Raw genomic sequence first — 19,971 nt, forward strand, 5'->3', positions numbered from 1 at the left:
TTACTAAGTACTACATAGCTTAACTGAATTTACAACACATTTATGACCTTTTATAATTACATGCAACATTACCATGTGATGCCGCAGCTGGAATGCTATTATAGTCCTTTTTACAAGGATAACATGATATCATCTCCACGTACTTAAGTAGGACACTGACTACCAAGAAGCAGAACCAAAGTTAGTGAAACAAGGACTACACAGTCACAGCTGTTTACTTCTGACATAAAGCATCTAAAATGCCTTTCTTTCACTATAGATGATGGGGCACCAATAGAAATCTGTCCCACTTCTACTGTTGCTGCAGTAGCTAGCCCTCAGATTTTTAGATGCAGCCCCAACAATACCTCCCAAAACTGCTTGGTAAGATAAGCTTGCAGTGCCCATTTTAGTCTGTCCGTTGGATGGACAAGTCTACCAACTCTTAAAACAGTAAAATAGCCTTTTTGGTCAGTACATAAAAATTAGACTTTAATATAAATTAATATCAGTGATGTTATGAACAGTTGGTGTATGTATAGTTTACACTGGATGTTCTTCATTGTTTAACTCTAATGCTAATATTGCTTTTATGGTGCTGAACATCAAGCACAAGTTCATCTCCGACCTGAACGTGGAGAGGCTCATCAAGAACAACTGCAGCTTGTTTCCAGTGCGAGAACTCATCAGATGTATTCAAACTATGCTCTTCATCTAGATGTATGTGATACCAGAAGGGAATTGCAGTGACTTGGCCAGACTTACAAATTTGTACCTAAAAAATATTTAAAATATTAGTTTGACCATTTCAGAGACATTTGCAGAGAAGTAAATTCTGCATTGAAATTTTCAGCCCAGGTGAACAATAATTGGGCAGTTCTAGAGAATGACAGTTAAGTGCACTTAAAATTGTATGTAATTAAATACACACATACAACTCACCTTCACCTCTCTGCTAGCATTGTTTAACAGAGGATTCATGAGGTCTAGCCTTAATAGTTCTGCTGGCTTACTCAGAGGTACACACGGTAATGTAGAGAGATCCAAATAAACACGAACAGGTACCTAAGAGTACAGACCATAACTTCAGACATCACTAGTCATTGAGAAGTGACAAGTTTAGGATAATTATAATGCAAAAATTTCTAAGAATTATTGCAATGTTTGTAAGAAACAGCCAAAACGCTAAACACACCATTTTAACCCCTTCTGAAATGTCACTGTTGAGATACAAGGTGATGAATGAGATAGAACTCCTAGGAGCACAGTCATTCTTCTGTACATTCCCATTACATCTCTCATAACTCAAATTCTCACTCACTCTAGTTCCAGGAGGAAAAAAAAAAAAAAAAACTTTTTTGTTTAGCTTCATCTCAAAGCTCCTTCCTGATTACAGAAGTCTCTCTTGATATCAAAACATTATTAAGTTTCAGCTTTTTAGTTTTCTTCCATTTTATACTGAAGCTAAACAATTAAACAGCTGCACGCTTTGGAACTGTACTTGGAAGACATCCAACAACTTCATACCTTGAAATGGTTGATAAAAGGAGCTATATTAAACCCAAGAGTTGGTTCTGTTCCTTGAACAGCACTCTCCAGTAACAAAGATTGTGATTCTACAAGCATCCCATATACCAACACATACTGTGGAAATATCTTCCCTCCGCTCTGAAGTAAACATCTGTAAAATGAAAGAGATTTCACCTCTAAAGCTTATCATTCAACAGCAACGAAAGAACACCTACATTTAATACATAAATAAATGCACACTAGTTCCTCCTCTGAAGTCAAGAACTCCAAAGCATTTGAATTTGATCCATCTGACCAGACAGCTGTATTGCACAGAAAACAGAATTTTTCCAGTAATACTGTACTAAGCAACATTTTCTCAGTGTCAGTATTGGAAACAATCATATTTCAAGACAAAGGTAGCAGGACTTACTCAAAGCACCAACATCTAATAGCTCTTTTGGAACTTCCGTGGCTGTTCTAATCCTATGTATCTGTCTCTTCGCAATACCACTTAATGCCAACAATAGCTCGATGTATACGTAACGGAGCTTTTTTTTTAAAAAACAAAACAAAACAAAAAAAACCAAAAAACTTGGCTACCTCAGTAATTAGCAAAACAGTGGCTATTCTAGGACTTCCTAGCAAACCAAGAAGCACGATCTTCCATTTGTATTATTGCACGCAAAAAATAAAGTGGCGTATGGAAGTGACATCCTGACACTTCAAGTTATGTCAGACATTCCAGATGCTCTGGGAAATTTACTCCTAAAGTGCAAGTTCAACCTGTTCATAAAACAACCCTTTCCAAGCTCTAGAGAAGCAACATTAGTTCTGTCGCTAGAAGGAACACTTTCAAAAATTTTCAGATAATTACAGATTCCCCAAATTGCTTTTGTCCATTTGTACTGTACCTGGATATTGCAGCCTTTTCCATCACCTCCTCCTGGATTAAACCAGATGTCTCTATAACATCCAAAATAATAATGCTCCATAATTTATCGGATTTGGGTCTCTGTAGCACCACATTTTCATCTTCTAAATGGCTGAGCCAAAATTCTACCGTTTCCTTAGGAAAATTATTAGCTTCTGAAATTACATTAAGGACTGCCTGATGTTCTTCTTTCTCAATAGAGCTGTAGGCTTTAACTGGCCCAAGTTTGCCAGCTATAATTGGTAGAATGGAGAAGCCTTCAGATACATCTAGTACATACAAAGGATCAGGAACCACATCTAAAGAGCTCTTGTTCTGGCTTTCCTGGAGGTCCACCCCACTGCCATATCTGTCAATATCCATGGACTCCAAGTCCTTACTTGGATTTAATGATGACAGAACCTCGCCCATGGCAGCTCTGAAGCATTCGTGGTATGGTACATTGTTCAGCAGGGCTATTTCTGTGGATTCCAATACACATACTTGACCTTTGCCATCCTGTTTGCTAGTTGTCTGAAGACTAGCCAGAGCATTACATAACTCAGCCTCATTGCCCAAACTCAGCGTGTCGTCTCTGTCACTGCAGTCCATCCCACACTCCGAAGTTAAAAAAGCAATCCTCTGGATCTTCAGGTAGCAGTCTTGGCAGCAAAATTCCATCATCACAGTATCTCCAGCCTTCACAGAATAATCTTCAAAAAAACAGCACAAAATCACGTCAATTACAGCAAATACTATCACTGCAGCGGATGTACAGTGCTGTACAAGAATAAAAAAGCTAAGATTATCTCACTGCTTCTATTTAAGTTTTTTTTTTTTTTTTTTTTAAACTTTGTATATGCAAGATTTGTTCTAGTCATGTTTCTTAATCCACAGGAGAGAATGAGACAGAACAGATGAAGAGGCTTGGGTACACAACACGTAATAGGCTGGAACCAAAACAGCCCCTTCAAGAGGAACCTCCTCCGATTTTCAGTACTAAGCTCTGTAGCCCACTACTGAAATCTGCTACCATGTTCACATTAGCCTTAGTCTGTCCTACACTAGGCAAATCCATTTAATTTCAAAACAAGCTAAAATTAAATAGATACTTCTCTAAGTGTCCTGTCAACACAGGACACATCTGAAGAAAAACATACTTAAAAAGAAATTGCTTTGAATTTAAGTGTTACAGATTTAATATTTACATTTTAATACTTCCTGCCGACAAAGCTGAATTAATACTTACATGGAAAACAATAGCTACAGTTTAGAAAAGGTCAGAATTTTATCTTAAAAAAACACAGTTCAAGCTGGCCTGCATCTACCAATACAGACCAAGAACTCTTAACAAAATGGCTATAGTTTGACAAACACTTCTTCCAGCAGCAATGTATACTAAAAGCATCTCCCCTCTACCCTATGCTTTAATTTAAACTGGTCTATGGTACAGCTGCCCCTACTGTCTATCTAAACAAGTGAATAGGAAACAGATGAACAAAGTAGAGGTTGCTGCAAATGACACTGGCACTGAGGAACAGCTGTGGCCAATGAAGTTGTAATCCAAAACGGATGCAAGGGGGTAGGTGAGAGCTTTTAGTTTTGTTTTTGTGGCAGCAACAGCTAGCAACTACTACTTCACTTCCCTTTCAAATGTCACATCCTGATTACACAGAGCCAGTGGCCTCACCTTTTGGAAGTACTCCAAGAAGTATTTGATTCAGTATAGAAAAAAAAAATTGTTTTCAAAGTATTTGTTCTCCCATGCCTTAAGGAAGTTCCTTATCTGTCTCACAGCAGAGTCCGACAAACAAGACTTGCTGCATCAACTTTCCAGTACAGTTCATAAACTTGATCAGGAACCACCTCACAGCTGCATGTCATTGAACTTCTCCTAATCCAATTACTGCCATTTCTTAGTCTCTTCTTCACTTCTTCTTAGTGATTAACTTGGTTTCATTTTGTTCTTGAGCTAGTCAGTTTATGTAGTGCACCAAGAAAATCTACAGTACTCACCAGAAAGGCCTTGCACAGGATAGACTGCCTGTTCCCAGCAAGTTTCTTCACTGGGGCTCGTAGATAGAGCGTGCTCATCATCAAGCTGCAGTACAAACCATACCACAATAGCATCTAGCGTTCCTCCTTCAGTGACTGGCTGGCTGAGCTTCCAGGACTTTCCATGTGCAAGGCTCTTCAGCTCCTGAGTGGAATGGAATGAGAAAAAAAGTGTGAGAAAGCTCCTTTCTATACATCAAAAATGGTTTCACAGTAGTCACTATCAGGTCACTCACACTGTTGTACCAATCCATGAGGGCACCTGACAGAAACCTGGAGTTAGCAAAGTGCCAACTATCAACATTAGCACTCATCAGCATAGGGCTCTCTTGCCTCACTGAAGCACAATTATGCACATGCAACCACATCTAAAGAGTATGTATTTAAAAAACTAGAAACTGCAACAAAGGAGTTCACCTGACAAAGTATGCCTTATGAGAAGTTAGTCTTTTGCATCAAACTCAAGCCAACACTCACAGACATGTGCTTCAGGTAAGTCCTGTGCTCAAATTTAATCAGCTCTAGAAATACTGTATGCAAGCATTGAGTTCACTACAGCCACAGTTCAGCACAATCATCACAGAAACACCAAATCAAACATCTTTAAGGTTATGTTCTCTGCAACCTACACTATCGACTTTGTGTAAAATTTTACTACTGAGTATTTCTTAAATAGTCTTCAATAGGTAATAGGAGAAGTTAACTTTCACACGCACTTCCCCCAGAAATTACCTTCTGCAGTAACATACAAAAACACAAAAGGCACACCTCTGATGTCTTCATACAGCTCTGGCATATGCCAGTAAGAGGATATCAATCACAAGGGATCAAGGTTCTCTTAGTTACAATCAATTATATTAGTAACAGCCTTGCCTAAAAAATTCATCTGTTTACAGAAGAGCTCACGTCAGCATTTGTTCACTCTAAATTTCAATCTTAAGAAAATGCAGAAGGCAAAAGAAAATTCCATGCCAGGAATGTAACTACTTCTCTCAAACTGTATTTTTTCTTCTCTTGTTTTATTCTTGGCCTGTGTTCTCCAGAAGCTGATCTACCTCACAACTGAGCTGAACAATGCGTGTGTCAAAATTACAGGATGTTAATAAAGTTCATAATGAAAAAAAAATGTTTGTAGGCAATAGCTCAATTCCTTCAGGGCCTGAAAGGAGTAATCAGCTGTAATTACCAGCTGTGAAGGTAAACAGTTACTTCCACTCCCAGTGACACCAATGTGCTGCCAGCAAACACGCACACAGGTACCTGGGTAGGTACAAATGTTTACAGCCTGTAATTACAGCCACATCCCATTCCCCTGCTGGGGAGGAACTGCACTGCTGCTGCTAATAACAGCAGTAAAAGGAATCAGCACAAGTCAGAGGCCTTTTTTTATTATTATCATTTTGACTGGCTACAATTACTTTTCTGATCTTTACTTTGAAAGCTACATGCTAGCCCTCTAACAAAAGTAACAGTAAATTGCAACTAACTATTTGAAATTAGTTAACTGTGTTTCTTCCCTCCACTTCTGCTCACCCTATCTCCACCTTTCATAACTAGAGTACTGAACACACAGCTTTAAAGGTAGAGATCTTCACTATTAAGTGTATCTTGACATGTTTGTCAGTGTCAGTCACTCAGGAGTAGACATCTTTCAGGTGAAGCAGTTTCTTACTTATGCTAGAAGCAGAAGCAACATCAGGTCACCGAAACTGCTCCCAGCAATGTTCCAAAGACCCTTGTCTTTTTTTCATTTTTAACCTCAGGATGTCAGACAAGCCAACCAGAAAAAGCTATTGATTCAGAACACTGCAATTCCTGGCCAAGCAGTAGCCAAGAATAATTTCATTTATATAACAGAATCTATTTTAAGCTCTGACTCACCACTTCAATGTTAACTCCTCACCATGGGTCAATGAACAAGAAACAACTCACCAGAGATCAGATGCAGAATCTTTTTATCATGCTCAGCTGTGAGCTGGTGATGTTCTTGCCTTACAGCTCAGGTCTAGTTGATATATGCATACAAATACATTCTGTGCAAAATGCACAAAATAATCCTACTTTATTCCAGAAAGCTGAACAATAAATACCATAGGAGGTGAAGGGTGGAATCAAAGTGGTCGAATAGGATACAGTATTTGAATTCTCTTCTGTTTTACATGTCCCTAACCACTTAAATACCCTGTATGCCAACTGTAAAACATATCCTCATTTTTATCTCCATAACTTCTCTGAAGATTCCCTGTAACTTTACAGGAAATCATTTAGTCAGCTCCTTGATGCATAAACAATTGAAGATAAATCTACTGCGTTCTTCCTTCATTTCCTGTACTGATGCTAGCAGTTGTTTGGTCCTATGGTGAGCTACTTTGGGGAACTAAACGATGTCAAACAAAAAAGCCTTTACCTTCAAAAACCCAAGGACTGTCACCTGATGAATCAGATCACTTCTTAATATAAGTATGAAATATGAGGTAAGTATGAAAACCAGTAGAGGATTTAGGCAGGACTGCCAACTTGCACATGCAAACTGTTGTAGAATTTAATGTGGCAAACAAGATGTGATCTAAAGGACGTAAAGAAAAAAAAGCATGTATATTTACCTGCAGATTGTTGAAATCTACTGTCATTACTTGAAAGGGTTCTGTCAAAGGTACATAACCTCCAGGAATTCGACTGAGCTTTTCAGTGGTGTAAGGTTCGACAGTTTCCTCTGAACCAGCAAAAGCATACATTCGACTAAAGAACTTCACAGAATGTGGCAAGTGTACACCAGCAACTTCTTGTGCTCCCACTCTGGGGGGAGAGGAAGAGGAAGGAAAATCAAACTTCATAATCCTTTCAAGATTGGCTAAGCGTTTCAAATGCAGTGCACAAGAATTAAAAGACCCTATGTTCTCCTAGAATACTGCTTTACCGTCATGTGATACGACCCTTTAAAGTTATCTAGCTCAAACTGAGAAACAGTATGCAGTAAACTCTTAAAGGTTTTGTGGCAAACAAAATATATCTTTAGCAGAATGTCAGTCTTCTCACAAACCTGTCAGTTCATCTGTTCTTCTGAAGTGTATTTCACATAGATCTGAAATAACTGCTTTAAAGAAAAAGCAACAATTCCAAGAGAAAATGAAAGCTTATTGGAAAAAATAAACAAAACCATTATTAGGCCATAGAGTGATTCTGGAAAGTAAGCAATGGATACAGACATACATTTTGATGTATTAAGTACATCTGCTACACTTAATATCAAAATAACCATTAGAAGATTAAGTAAATAAAGCTACAGAGAGAGGTAAACCAGTGGGAAAATTTTTCTTAGTTTGACTTAAGGGTACCAGAAATAGAATTACAAGAAAATGGGTACCGTTTAACCAGCATTTCAGTACATCCTTGGAGAAAATGCAAAAAACCAAACATACAGCTCCCTTCCCCGCAAAAAAAAATAAATATCAGAGCACAAGAAATACAGCCTAACTTAAATAAAATAAATAAAAAAAAAAACAACCACTGAATGACAGAATTGCTGATCAGTGGAATACAAAGCAAGCAATCAGCATCAGACAAAGACGCAAGACTAGAAACACTTACGAATGAAAGCTGGTTCCCTATCAGATAAAGGCTCAATGTCTGCTACTAGATGAAATACACTCTTAAGTGTACTTCAGGGAAGAAAAAGAAAAATCTCAAGTATTCACAGACTTCTGGGCTATTCATCTACTTAAAACCATTTGGGCAAAGAAGTGATGAGATAAAACTGAAAAACTGTATGAATTGTACAACAACAAAACAAAAAAACCAGCACTAGATAATATAATAAGCATGAGGAAGAAGATACTTTCACACTGCTATTCCTAGCATCTTCAAGCATGTTGCTCAAAAAGAACATTTAAAAATCAGTTTTGATGTAGATCATGAAAACACCCAGGGAAACACAGAGATGTACATCGCAAGAATCCAAAGAGACGTGGACAACTCAAACTTGACAACAGACAAAGCTACAGCCCTTGTTAGGAATGTTAACTTCCAACAGCTATGCCCATTAGAGAAAAAAAAAAAAGATCAAGGTAGAAAACAGAAAACTTACAAGTGACTTTTTTCTTCTTAGTATATGATTAACGGGTGGAAACTCTTTCAACCCTGCTAGTTACTAGTCTTAAACTATAGTATTAGAATGGACTATTAATTAAACAATCTGAGTTTCATTCAGTTTTAAAATTTTTAAGAAATATTCATTGCCATTTTTCAAGACAATGATTACTCCTAAAGAGTTATTCCTAAGGGAAAGTTTTTCTGTGACCAATTATTACGAGAACTTCTGCCTCTTTCTTCAGGGCTAACACATTAGAAAAGTCAATGATACGACACAGGTATTTTTCTGTTCCAGTACATGAAAGAATCTGTTTAAGACAGTGTTTTCTTTAATCTGCAACAAGATTAATCCTAAACAAAATAAGATGAAACCTCTTAGGCAGTCTCCATACAGTGATATTGTCTTAGAAGATGAAAATGACTATGAAAATAACTGATACAGTCACAACTGGTATCAACAAAGAAATATGAGATTCTGTTAGCTCAAAATTAGTTAAGGCACATATTGAGAAGGATAATGCAAAGTGGGATTATTAACATTTAGGCTTTACAAAATCCTGTCCGCATCTGCAAGGGGTAGGACCTAGCAGTGAGGTATGAAGCAGATTATAAAGAAGGTAAAATGAGGATAAAGGGCAACTGTTAATCCAAGGATCTCCAATACAGAAACTGAGAAGTAATTTTACTATTAAGGAAGTGCACGTCTTTAAAATGCACTAATAGTATTTATTTAGCATTACTGAAAATCAAGAGTTTCTAATGAAGTGATTTAGAAGAAGGAAAAAGAAAAAAAGCATCCTGAGAAAGGAGAGGAAAGGGTTGGAGCAGTCATCTGCTAAGTGAGACATATGCAATCATTTCAAAAAAATAAAGAGAACAATAAATGAAAACTATTTATGTCACAAATCTTCTCCCAAGTAACAAATGCGTGTCCAAATCATGCTAGAGTTTAAACATACCTGTGATGTCTACGTATCTCTTTGCATTCCACTGCCATTCCAAATACTGTAGCACTTGCAGGAATAACTTGCCCGTAGTTGTTACTATTGACATCTTGATTTTTTGGCTGTAACATTAATAGGAACATTCACTTAGACCTACTCCTACAATTAATTCAAATCCTACTTTAAGTCAGGGTTACTAAGTTCACAGTAACTAGGAGAAATCTCCAAGTCTTTGTCTTTCCTGCAGATCAGATTTTCTCCTGACACCCTATTTCAATGTATCTGTACATCAGTTTTACTTTTTCAGTTTACTACTTGTTTTATAATTTTTACTAATTTTAAATCTATGCTTTAAACTGTATCCTGTTATGTTTGATGAAACATCTGAGGACCTTTTCCAAAGGCATAATTCCTGTACTTAACACCAGAGGTCACCAGTTCCAGTCAGATGAAATATATTTTGTGCCAGTAAAGACTTGATTTTAATCTTTATTATTTGGAATCAAGGCAGAACACAGAAAATGTGTTTGTGCATATATATTTACATAAAAATAACACAAACAGAAATCACATTTACACTTACCTACATCACCTACCTTTGGCTGTAAAAGTAGATGTTCCCAAGCATGTATCAAGCTCTCCACAATCCCTTCACCAAATAAACCTGCATCAACAGTTTCTGTGACAACTAAGGAAACTCTACATAATGGAAAACAAGACAGCATGAAATGTAATTCATATCAGGCATGTCTGTTAAGCTATTCTTTTAAAGAAAACTACTAACAAAAAAGCCTATTCCAAAATGAGATCAAAGCACAACTTCTACCAGCATTCTGAAGTTTCAATACTGATAGGCAACTAAATTCTTCTAACAAATTATTCAAGATACAAATAAGAGAAAATGTGACACTGAGCAAGTCATGTCAGTAACTAAAAATACATTGTGGGGAAAGAACCTAACCCAAACAGTAAGTTATTTCAGCCTGAGACACAGCCAGTGATACTGCATGTATTTCATCTGTATCTCATGCAAGTGTCCACGTGTTACAGTTTTTTTTCAATATTCCTTTTTAACCAAAGCAAAATAAAATTACTAAGTAGACAAATAAATCCTGAAATCCTAAATCCTTTTAACTTCTTAAACTAAGAAGTATATGGCAGAAGACTAAAGTCTCCAGAACAGTAGCAATTTATTCCTGACAAGTGAAACTCAGTAACTCAGCACAGACACTGAGAGGATGCGCATGGTCAGTTAGTACAGCTCAGCTGACACAGACAAAGCTTGACTGGTGTGCTTAAGCATGGCAGCTTTGCTTTTCCATATTATCGAGTCTGCACCATCATCACAGATATTTTATTAAACATTAGTAACGTGTAATAAAACATTTCCTTCCCATCTGTTTGCTCTGCATTTCCAGCAGTGGTGAGCTGAAGTGGTAAACCAGCACTTTGAGCATACTAAAACAAACTACTATTCCCTTAGATCTATACCTGCTAAAAATATTCCTGAAGGGCCCCTTTTGAAAGGCATACAGAGCAAAAAAGACTAAGGTAGCCTAAAAGGTTTGAATTGCACATAGTGAAAGCTATAATAATGGATCCAATTTTTATTTGCCAAAAGAAACTCCCAGTTGCTGACTTGCCCCATTGGCTCTTATTTTGTTTTAAAAGCCATGACTTAATACTGAAAATATAAGCTACTTAGTTTTCCAAAACACATGGATCTCTGCTACAGAGGGCAAATACATGTAAGTATCAGATGAGCTCAGCAAAAGTAATGCCCAACGCCAAAATCTATTCTCACGAGAAAAGTTACAACACTCTTCCACTGAATTTTACTTCAGCATCTAACACTACTCTCACTGCCCTTTGGATCCATGGCACAAAGAAAACAGGATGGACCTGCACACAGCACGGGGCATTTCGTTCTCCCGTCTGAAAAGAGAATTGGGTTCTGATGTGACAAGAGGGAAGAGGAAGCTTCTCCTCTCTTCTTAGTCAGAGGTAGACAACTCGCATTTCTAATCTCTCTGGCCAAGCACAAAACGTCACACGGAGTCGCAGGGGTGCAATATACACCAGACCCAGTCTTCTTTTGGAGTTAATATTATATGCCTCCATCCTATCCACCAGCTGCAGAAATGAGCCCCAAGTTGTTCCGCAAGCACATTCACAGTGTAGTAACCTTACTACTTCTTTCCTGTTGATGCAACATAATTGCACATGCCTCTTAGATACCACCAAGAACTGAAATACTTTATTTGTAGCATCATTGATTTACCATAGAACATAACCTCAAAAACAATTTCAAACAATTTCTGCATCGCTCCATAAAAACTTAAAATCTTCTCAACTTTCCCTGTGGTAATTAACCACATTTATGATATTTCCTGCTTAGGTCACAGCACATCTTAAAATTAGAAGAAAAATTGAAATGTTATCACAATAGAATACAACAACTCACCTTTCTGGTATGTGCTTTGGAATTTCTATATCAAATGACTTCAAATGTAGAAGCTTGATTTCTCTGTCCATGTTATTTGCTGCCACTACATCACAGGCAAGTTCATACATGGTTTTTGACAATTCACAGGCAAAGACAGAAGATGCTCCTGCCTTCTTTGCAAACAAACTGAAATACAAGAACGAGAGCTTTCTCCCTCTTATTTATATCATTTTAGGTAAAGTATGTATCATAGTTCTATGATTTTTCGTTTATTGGTATTCCACATCATAACACGATACTGAGTCTTTTCAAGTTCTGTTTATGCACCTGCTTTTTATTTCTAAGAAACTGTCTAATATTTGCCATTGAATAAACTAATTTTCATGAACTTTCTTGCATGAACACTAATGCCACACAAACTGACATCCTGCTGACACGCTATGACCAACATGGATAGCAGGAGATTCCCCAGCTATACTAAATCCACTCTTTACAGCTTTTTCATTCACTAACTTTTTCCACATAAATGAAGCGATTACTAAATACTACGCAATAGCTTAGGGCATTACAAGTCCAAAAGCAATACGAATTCTCTAATCTACACAGTAGCTCTTGGCATAAAAAGAAAACCTGCAATACAAAGAAAATTTCTCCCACAAACACAACTGGAATTGGGCACTAGTCTCAAGACTCATTGACCACAGAAAGCTTCGTTTCCTTTACGTTTTGCCTCAACAAGGCACAAATGTAGAATTTTTTAAGTAGCACTAACATTTTGTTAGACAACGAATGTTTCTAACAATTAAATGTTAAACATGTGCTTACAACACACCTCAATATTCCTGTTCCTGTTCCAATATCAAGGACAGTCTTGCACCCCGAGCAGACAGCATTCTCTATTGCTTTTAGGTAAGTAAGATTCCTCTTGGCATCATTAAGCATGATGAAGTGCCAACGTTCCACAAGCCAGTTTGCAACACGGTAGAAATTCTCCTTTGCATCAGCAAAATCTGGGTTAAGTTTCACTGCTTTGTGAAAATATCCAGCTGCTTCATCTCCAAAGCCCATTCTAACGGTAAAAACAAGAAACAAATAGAAAGCATACATTCAGATGCCAATTATCGTAAATACCTGTAAATCCATAGTCTTACATCAGACAAAAGACAACAGAAATATTTTATGTGAGATTCTCTATAAAAATACTGACACTAGCTTATAAAAAAAATATACACATGACTTAGAACTCTAAATCAAATCACTCAAAAATGCAAAGGCAGTAAAAAATGCCACCTTGTGTGTACAGCCTTCATTTGTTATGGCACCCTTTTATAAACCAGAATAGGTTTTACAAGAACTTGCTGTAACTGTATGATGATAGCAAACCTGCAGTTTCACAGATGGTTCAAGCTGCAAGTCTCAAAGATTTTTCAATGCTACAAAATCCAAGTTTATCTCACCATATTTATCTTGAATATACTACAGAACAATCAAAATTTGAGTTATCAGTGCTTCCATTAAGAGGCAATTTTGAAATCAAATTGAGAACTGCAGCAATGTTCTACGATAGCTATACCGTTCAGACTGCACTGAAAAATAAAAGCTATGAAATATATTAAAGGATACAATTCCCTAGCAATGCAAGATGGGTGCTCTGTAAAGCAAGCACACGAAACAGACAGAAGGCACTCCTAACCAAAACTGCTCGGATCCATGACCGATGTTTTAAAGTCCGGTCTTGGAAGATTTTAAAATTCAGAGGAGTAGCAAGCATCACATGTTGCAAGTTCTGGGGAAAGCAGTAAAATACTGATTTTTTTTTTTGCATTAAATAATTGCAGAAGCTTGAACTGATTAAGAAAAATCACTCCTATGAAGGCTCACATGACTAGCTTCCTCATTTGAAAGGTCCCGTCCTAAGTGATCTCAAGAAGGACCAGAATTTAAAGACAATATGCAAAAGCAGTAGTGCTCAGAGATCTCAGAAGGGAAAAAAAAAAAAACAAAAAAAAACAACCAACTTTAGAAATTCTCCGTTAATGACAAGAACACTTAACATGATGAATTTGAACAGTTACGGTCTTGTTTTTGTTTAGTAATTATTTAATAATTGGGTTTAAAAATACTTAAATGCAGTGTTTTTACTTGCAGCTTTTACTTCAGCAGAAGTGCTCTTTTAAACACAATTTAATTTTTGCTGTATCAACACATTTTAACACTGACTAATCAACTTTTTAAGCTGACAAGCACACAGCATTCAACTGCACGCATTATATAAAATCAAGCATAAACTACGCTTAAAAGAAATAAATGCAATCTTACATGCTATGTTCAACTGACTATTCTTTCTTAACATACAATACTAAAAACCAAACCTCATAAAAACTGAGTATAGACTACTACAAACCTGAAAAGATGTTCTCCCATACTGTTACATATCACTTCATCATTTGGATACAGCTCAAGTGCCTGTTCATAACAGTTAAACAGATCTTGAATCCGTGCTAGAGAATCCAGCTCTTCTGCCCACTTAAAGAGAGTAAATTGGAATGTTTCCTAGAAAACAAAATGTACAGCAGTATTGAAAATAGTTACCAGAAGTGGGGAACTGAGACTTAAAAACATCAGAGTTGGCCAGACGCACCTAAACACACGAATTTCCCTTCAGCAGCAGCAGCACTCATTACCGTCTCAAATCAGTTAGCTCACTTGAAGTAACAGAAGTAAACTCTCAAATATCCACACAAAATATCACCACCCAGCAATGGATACTAAGGGCCTATGCACATACTACTGTATGTTATTCTACAGAACAAGTGAAAATTAACACGGCCCACTTTTATTCAACTTAGTAGACACATACAGCACTAAAAGAAAAGAATATCTATTTCCTTCTGTAGATACACGCAATTCATTAAACAGCTTGCTATCTCAATTACTACTCTTTTCTTCTTTTATTTTCAAGATTGAATAGGAAGATAAACTACAAAGAATCAAAGGCATGGATTATGTCACACAGACTCAAGAAGAAATCAAAGAGTACTTACCTTCACACTGGTTTTCAACTCAGGAGCTAGATTTAGTACCAGGAGATAGTGAGCATATGCAGTTCCATAATCCTGGTTCTCCAAGCAATGCTGAGCACTCTGCAAAGATCTAAAAATGAGCTCCCGCCTGCCAGCTTCCTGAGCACCTAGGTGACTATGACAGAACTTTGCGTTTGAGTTGGACATTCTGAAGGCTGGAAGCACTGCTCTTCCTAAAACAAACAAGTAACACATGCTATAGGACAAAGTTACACAGAGCAGACAGACAAAGCAACATTGAAGTTTTCATAAGCATTGAAGACCCTCCTCCCAAATCCTAAGCATTCAAAAACATTCCTATCTTTATACCACTGATAATTCCATCAACTTTAAAATGAACATTCACTACCCAAAAATTAAGCATGCATCAATTTTGCGTCACGTGAGGTCCTGCAAACAGCTTAGATTTCTTAACTTTTAAAAAATAATTTTGGAATTGCCTATTTTAGCATGTCTTTAGCCAAGTAGTTCTGCACGCCAAAAGCTCATGCACTGATTTTTCAGCGAGCCAAAGAATTTAAAACTAACCTTTTTCCACTTGAAAACAGTAAGCCCATAAAGCCATGTCTCCTGCACAGACAGCAAGCTCAAAAGACAACACTATTATTTCTCCTCAAGAAAACGTTTGTTATCAGAAGTAGCACACATATTTTTGTAACCGTGTCAGTTACCACTTACATTTTTAAGGCTTACCTACACACAAGGGCCTAGCAGTGCCTCCGGGATTTTCAGGTATATCCTAAAGCTGAAGAGAGCAAACATTACATAACGAGTGACTGCAAGGAACACAAAATCACGCTAACCGCTCGCCTATTTGTTTCAGAAAACAACAGCCATCTATGAAGCAGACACGGATAAGTTGCATAGGAACACGCAAGAGCACCCAGACGCCTGAACAACCAGTGTGAGGACACGGGCCAACGATGCCAAGCAGGCCAGGGGGGAACCCCACAGGCCGCAACCCATCCAGCAAGAAAAAGAGGGCAGAACGAGGCTCAGGACCGCCACAGACACAAAGGGCGGAGATAAACCGGGGAGCCCGTTCCCTGCGGGCAGTCTGAGAACTCCCAGAATCATCACCTACACCGCACAGACCGGAGCCCCGAAACACCCACCTCCGGATCACAGGCCGCCGCCATCTTAGGACCCAGCGCCAGTCGGTGACGCATGCGCGCAGCGACGGGCGCGGACCGTGAGCCGGCGCGCGCCGTTGCGTGGCAACGGGCGCCACGAGAGCGGTGCCGCCTCCTAAGATGGCGGCAGGAGGCGTCCTCCGCCTCGTCAGGGGCTGTAGCTTCTTCTCCCGCCGCGGATTGAGATGAAACGTGCTGCCTTGCTTAGAAAACCTTCTTAAAATTTCATCATTGCTCCCGTACTGCTCGTCCCAGTCTCTCTGCCGTATCAATGTAGTGGGTCGGTATATATACGTAGTATATATGCACTCATATATAAATGTAGTATAAAGGTGCTTGTAATTGCTCAAGTTACATTGCCACCCACATCCAAAGTTTAAAACTGGTAATTCAGGGCACAAGAATGCAGGGCTTGCTAAAAGTGGCCTAAATCCACTGTCAATCTAGTCCCTAGCTGCTCAATGCTGCTCAGACCTGCTCTACGTGTAAGAACTCCCATCACCTTAAATGATACAGGATGTGATATAAGAACACCACGTTGTGCAGGCACTGCCTATAACTGGACTGTAGTTGTGATGTTGTGGTAATACTTAATATGAATTACGTTGCTGATAAGCCTGGACAATGACATCCGAGGAGGAAATTCATACCAGTTTGTTTTAAAACACAAACAAACCCAAGTTGCCTCAGCCTTTGACTCTGCTCTATATCAACAGAGATCACAAGCAGCAAAATCCAGACCTTTGTTCCCACTTCTCAGCGCCTCACCTTGCCTTCTCCCATGCCTGTGACACTGCTTATCATCTTCCACCGCGGAACGTGGCAGGCTGCCTCCTCCTGGGATTAACCCTGAGTGCAGCTCTCTTCCAAAAAAAGGCAGAGTTCATTCGGTCTGTCCTACTTTTGAGACAAGAACAGCTATGCCATTGTTCAGTAATTACAAAGCGTTTGGAAGCTGTTCATTATTACTTCCCTTCTCAAAAGCATGAATGCAGCTCACCCAGGGTTTTACAGCTGTGGCTGCTGTAGACACATTCATTTTGGAGAAAAAAATAATCACCATACAAAAATGCCAAGCCAGCATTTTGAACAAGGCGAAAAATAATACAAATAGAGAAAAAAGTTACTCTAAAAGAAACACAGACACAGTTAAAACCATAATCCATAGTAAACATATCTATTGCTCTGCAATATCACAGGGGAGGAAGAGGTGAGTCAACATACTTTCAGAGTGAAGGGACCCAAAGGAAAGCACTGAGAACAGGTAACTGGAATGACACTGCCACCACCTTCCCACAGAGAACAAACATGCCAGAAAACCCAAAACAAGAACTGATAAAGTGCTTAGGGTGAACGAATTCCAGGAACTGATAAAGTACTTAGAGTGAACGAATTCCAAGAGGATGTGCAAATATTAGCATCAGAGGATAATAAAATATATCTAAACTGAGCTGTAAAGCAGGACGTAATATCTAAGTCGACTGGTATAAACAGGCACTCTGCCCTCCCTTTCATTTTGACGGGAAGAGGAAAAAAAGCAACAAAACCGAACATTAAATGAATTGCAGATGGAGAACAAGCTTCTCTGAATTTAGCTTAATTATGCTTCCCAGTTGTAAGATGACCTTATTGGGAGAGGGAAATCATTAATACCTGCAGAACATGGCAGGAAAGAGAAAACAGGAAGCACTGTTAATTATCACTCATGGACAATGAAGTTAAAAAGAGTGGGACTCTCCCAAATGCTGTAATGAGCCAGTATCGTAGCATCTCCATCATCCTCAAAAACTATTTTTAGATCAGAGAAAGTGCCAGATAGATAGTATATTTTACACCACTTATTTCTAAGTATAAATTAAGTACTGCTGTGTGCTAATTTGACCCAATATAAATTGATATTTCATGCAGTTACATTAGTTGGTGAAGATTACCAAAAACTGGCAGTGTAAAATCTTTGCAATGGGAAAATGTCAGTTCAATTCAAAGGCTAGGTAGGGTTTTGCTAAGTTCATTCATACCCATATTGTACTTTTTAAGGGAATGCTTGAGAAGAAAAAAAATGGCCACAGAATATGTTTGCATAAAGCTAAGATGATAAAAAATAAGGCTGGAGCTGAAATGAAACTAAACTCTAACTCATGTAAGAATTTTTCTCCTGAGGAAATGCATGTAGGCAGGAGACAAAACTACAACACCTTGGAAGGATGTTGCTGCTAATGATGTTTTCTTCAGTGTTTTCAACAACTAAGCACAGCTGCATGTTGCAAATAACATAGCGATGGCAACAGTCTATAATAAAATGCCAGTAAGACTGAGTTAAGCTTACTAACCTGTAATCAATCCTTCCGCTGAAGATTAGAAGCATACTAGCCAGAGGAAAACACATCAGAACACTGACTTACATGAAAATCAGGATATCTAAGAACAAGAGGTAGCTATATGCAAAAACATAAGGTGAAGTGAAACCAGACACCTTGCTAGCAAAAGCCTGTTGTATAAAAAAACTTGAAGTATGGAACCATGCTTGCAATGGTCAACAACAGAAAATAACCAAAGCAAAGATTGTATGGTGTATAGACAGGATGTTGCTAAAGGTTCACATAGTCAAGCTACACTAGCCTTTTGAATGAGCCTATAACAAAGCTGCAAAATTTGATGACATCGAGTAGAGAATGGCAGAAAAGAGGAGAATTTTCTAAAACACTGATATAAAAACTTCTAAGATTAATCAGCAAAGAAGGTGTAGCTTCTTTTCTTGCTCAAACATGTCATTTTTGTCTGTTTAATTTAAAAAGTTATTATTTCTACCCTCACAATTTGGTCATTTCAGGGTCAGATTGCATTTGAGAAGTTGGGTTAGGTTTTGCAAAATACAATCTCTTCCAGTAGTTGTTAAGAACACAGTGTGTTGTCAGGATAACAATGCTGGGTGAACAGCGTAGAATACCAATGTAACAGTGAATTGGCTTTATGTAAACATACAGATTATTCTTTTGTCTTTTTTTGAATTTGAATTCAAGCAACTCCATAATTGCTTTATAGCATTACAGTGGAACGATAATAGGAAAATTGCAGTAACTATAAACAAGCATGAAAAATATTATTCTAATTTTCTTCCTGAAGATGAGTACAGGACAAAGTAAACAATCTATTCATAGAAATATTTGCTGTTCAAACACTGCTCCAATAATTCAAACAGAGATAAGGATTGTTCGTTATTTAAAGTTGATTTTTAATGTCCATTTTAGCCCAGTTTTTAGTAGCATAGTGACTTATCAGTGAAATGATTTTAGAAAACAGTCAGAGCACACACGCTGTGACGTAGCAGCTGGAACGCTTGCCTGAAGGGGTTGAACGTACTCTGCACCTCCCGGCCTGCCTTCAGCTCAGCACTGAGGCGTATACAAGAGTCTTCTGAAAGGTCTTGCTCTTCCTACAGGCTTTGTATGAGTTTATTAAACGAAGACGTAAGGGTGAGGCTTTAGCTACGTCCCCCAACTAATTTCACACTCAGGTACGTGAGCAGGATAGGGTCAGACCCTACCGGTGAGGGGCACTAGCTGGCTCTAACAGCAGACGCAGTCGGCACTAAAACGGATCGCACTGAAACCGCAGGTTTCTGTTAAGAACCTGTGTCCCGCTTCATGCCTCGTTGCCCTAAAACCCGAAGAAGTGTACTGCGTGCTCAGTCACCTGTAGCCGACAGCCTCCGTTCTGAAGCAGGACCCGAGAGCGCTGCTGCGAGGAACTCAGGAACTCACGGCTCGCTCTACCCCACCACGCTCCCAGAGCGGCGCTGCCGCCCGGCGCTGAGAGGCGG

The 19,971-nt window shown here is 38.4% G+C and overlaps 1 protein-coding gene across 3 annotated transcripts; it reads right to left on the reverse strand.

The window, feature by feature from the left end:
• Positions 1 to 445: 445 nt before the first annotated feature.
• Positions 446 to 16,192, reverse strand: PRMT9 (protein arginine methyltransferase 9). 3 transcript variants are annotated; one of them, XM_003205431.4, is made up of 14 exons: positions 16,134 to 16,192; positions 15,712 to 15,763; positions 14,980 to 15,191; positions 14,340 to 14,488; positions 12,768 to 13,004; positions 11,954 to 12,121; positions 10,086 to 10,188; positions 9,505 to 9,611; positions 7,060 to 7,252; positions 4,418 to 4,601; positions 2,403 to 3,114; positions 1,507 to 1,660; positions 922 to 1,044; positions 446 to 754 (listed from the first exon to the last, which is right to left on the reverse strand). In XM_003205431.4, exons 3-14 carry the CDS (start codon positions 15,163 to 15,165, stop codon positions 539 to 541), a joined length of 2,532 nt encoding a protein of 843 aa, XP_003205479.1. In that variant the 5' UTR covers positions 15,166 to 15,191; positions 15,712 to 15,763; positions 16,134 to 16,192; the 3' UTR covers positions 446 to 538. The 3 variants fall into 3 exon arrangements, with proteins under 3 accessions (XP_003205479.1, XP_019470052.1, XP_019470051.1); XM_019614507.2 differs by having other exon boundaries at positions 15,697 to 15,763; positions 16,134 to 16,166; XM_019614506.2 differs by lacking the exon at positions 16,134 to 16,192 and adding an exon at positions 16,103 to 16,121.
• Between the last annotated feature and the right edge of the window lie 3,779 nt (positions 16,193 to 19,971).

Source organism: Meleagris gallopavo, chromosome 4 (genome assembly GCF_000146605.3).
Source record: "Meleagris gallopavo isolate NT-WF06-2002-E0010 breed Aviagen turkey brand Nicholas breeding stock chromosome 4, Turkey_5.1, whole genome shotgun sequence".
NCBI lineage: Eukaryota > Metazoa > Chordata > Aves > Galliformes > Phasianidae > Meleagris > Meleagris gallopavo.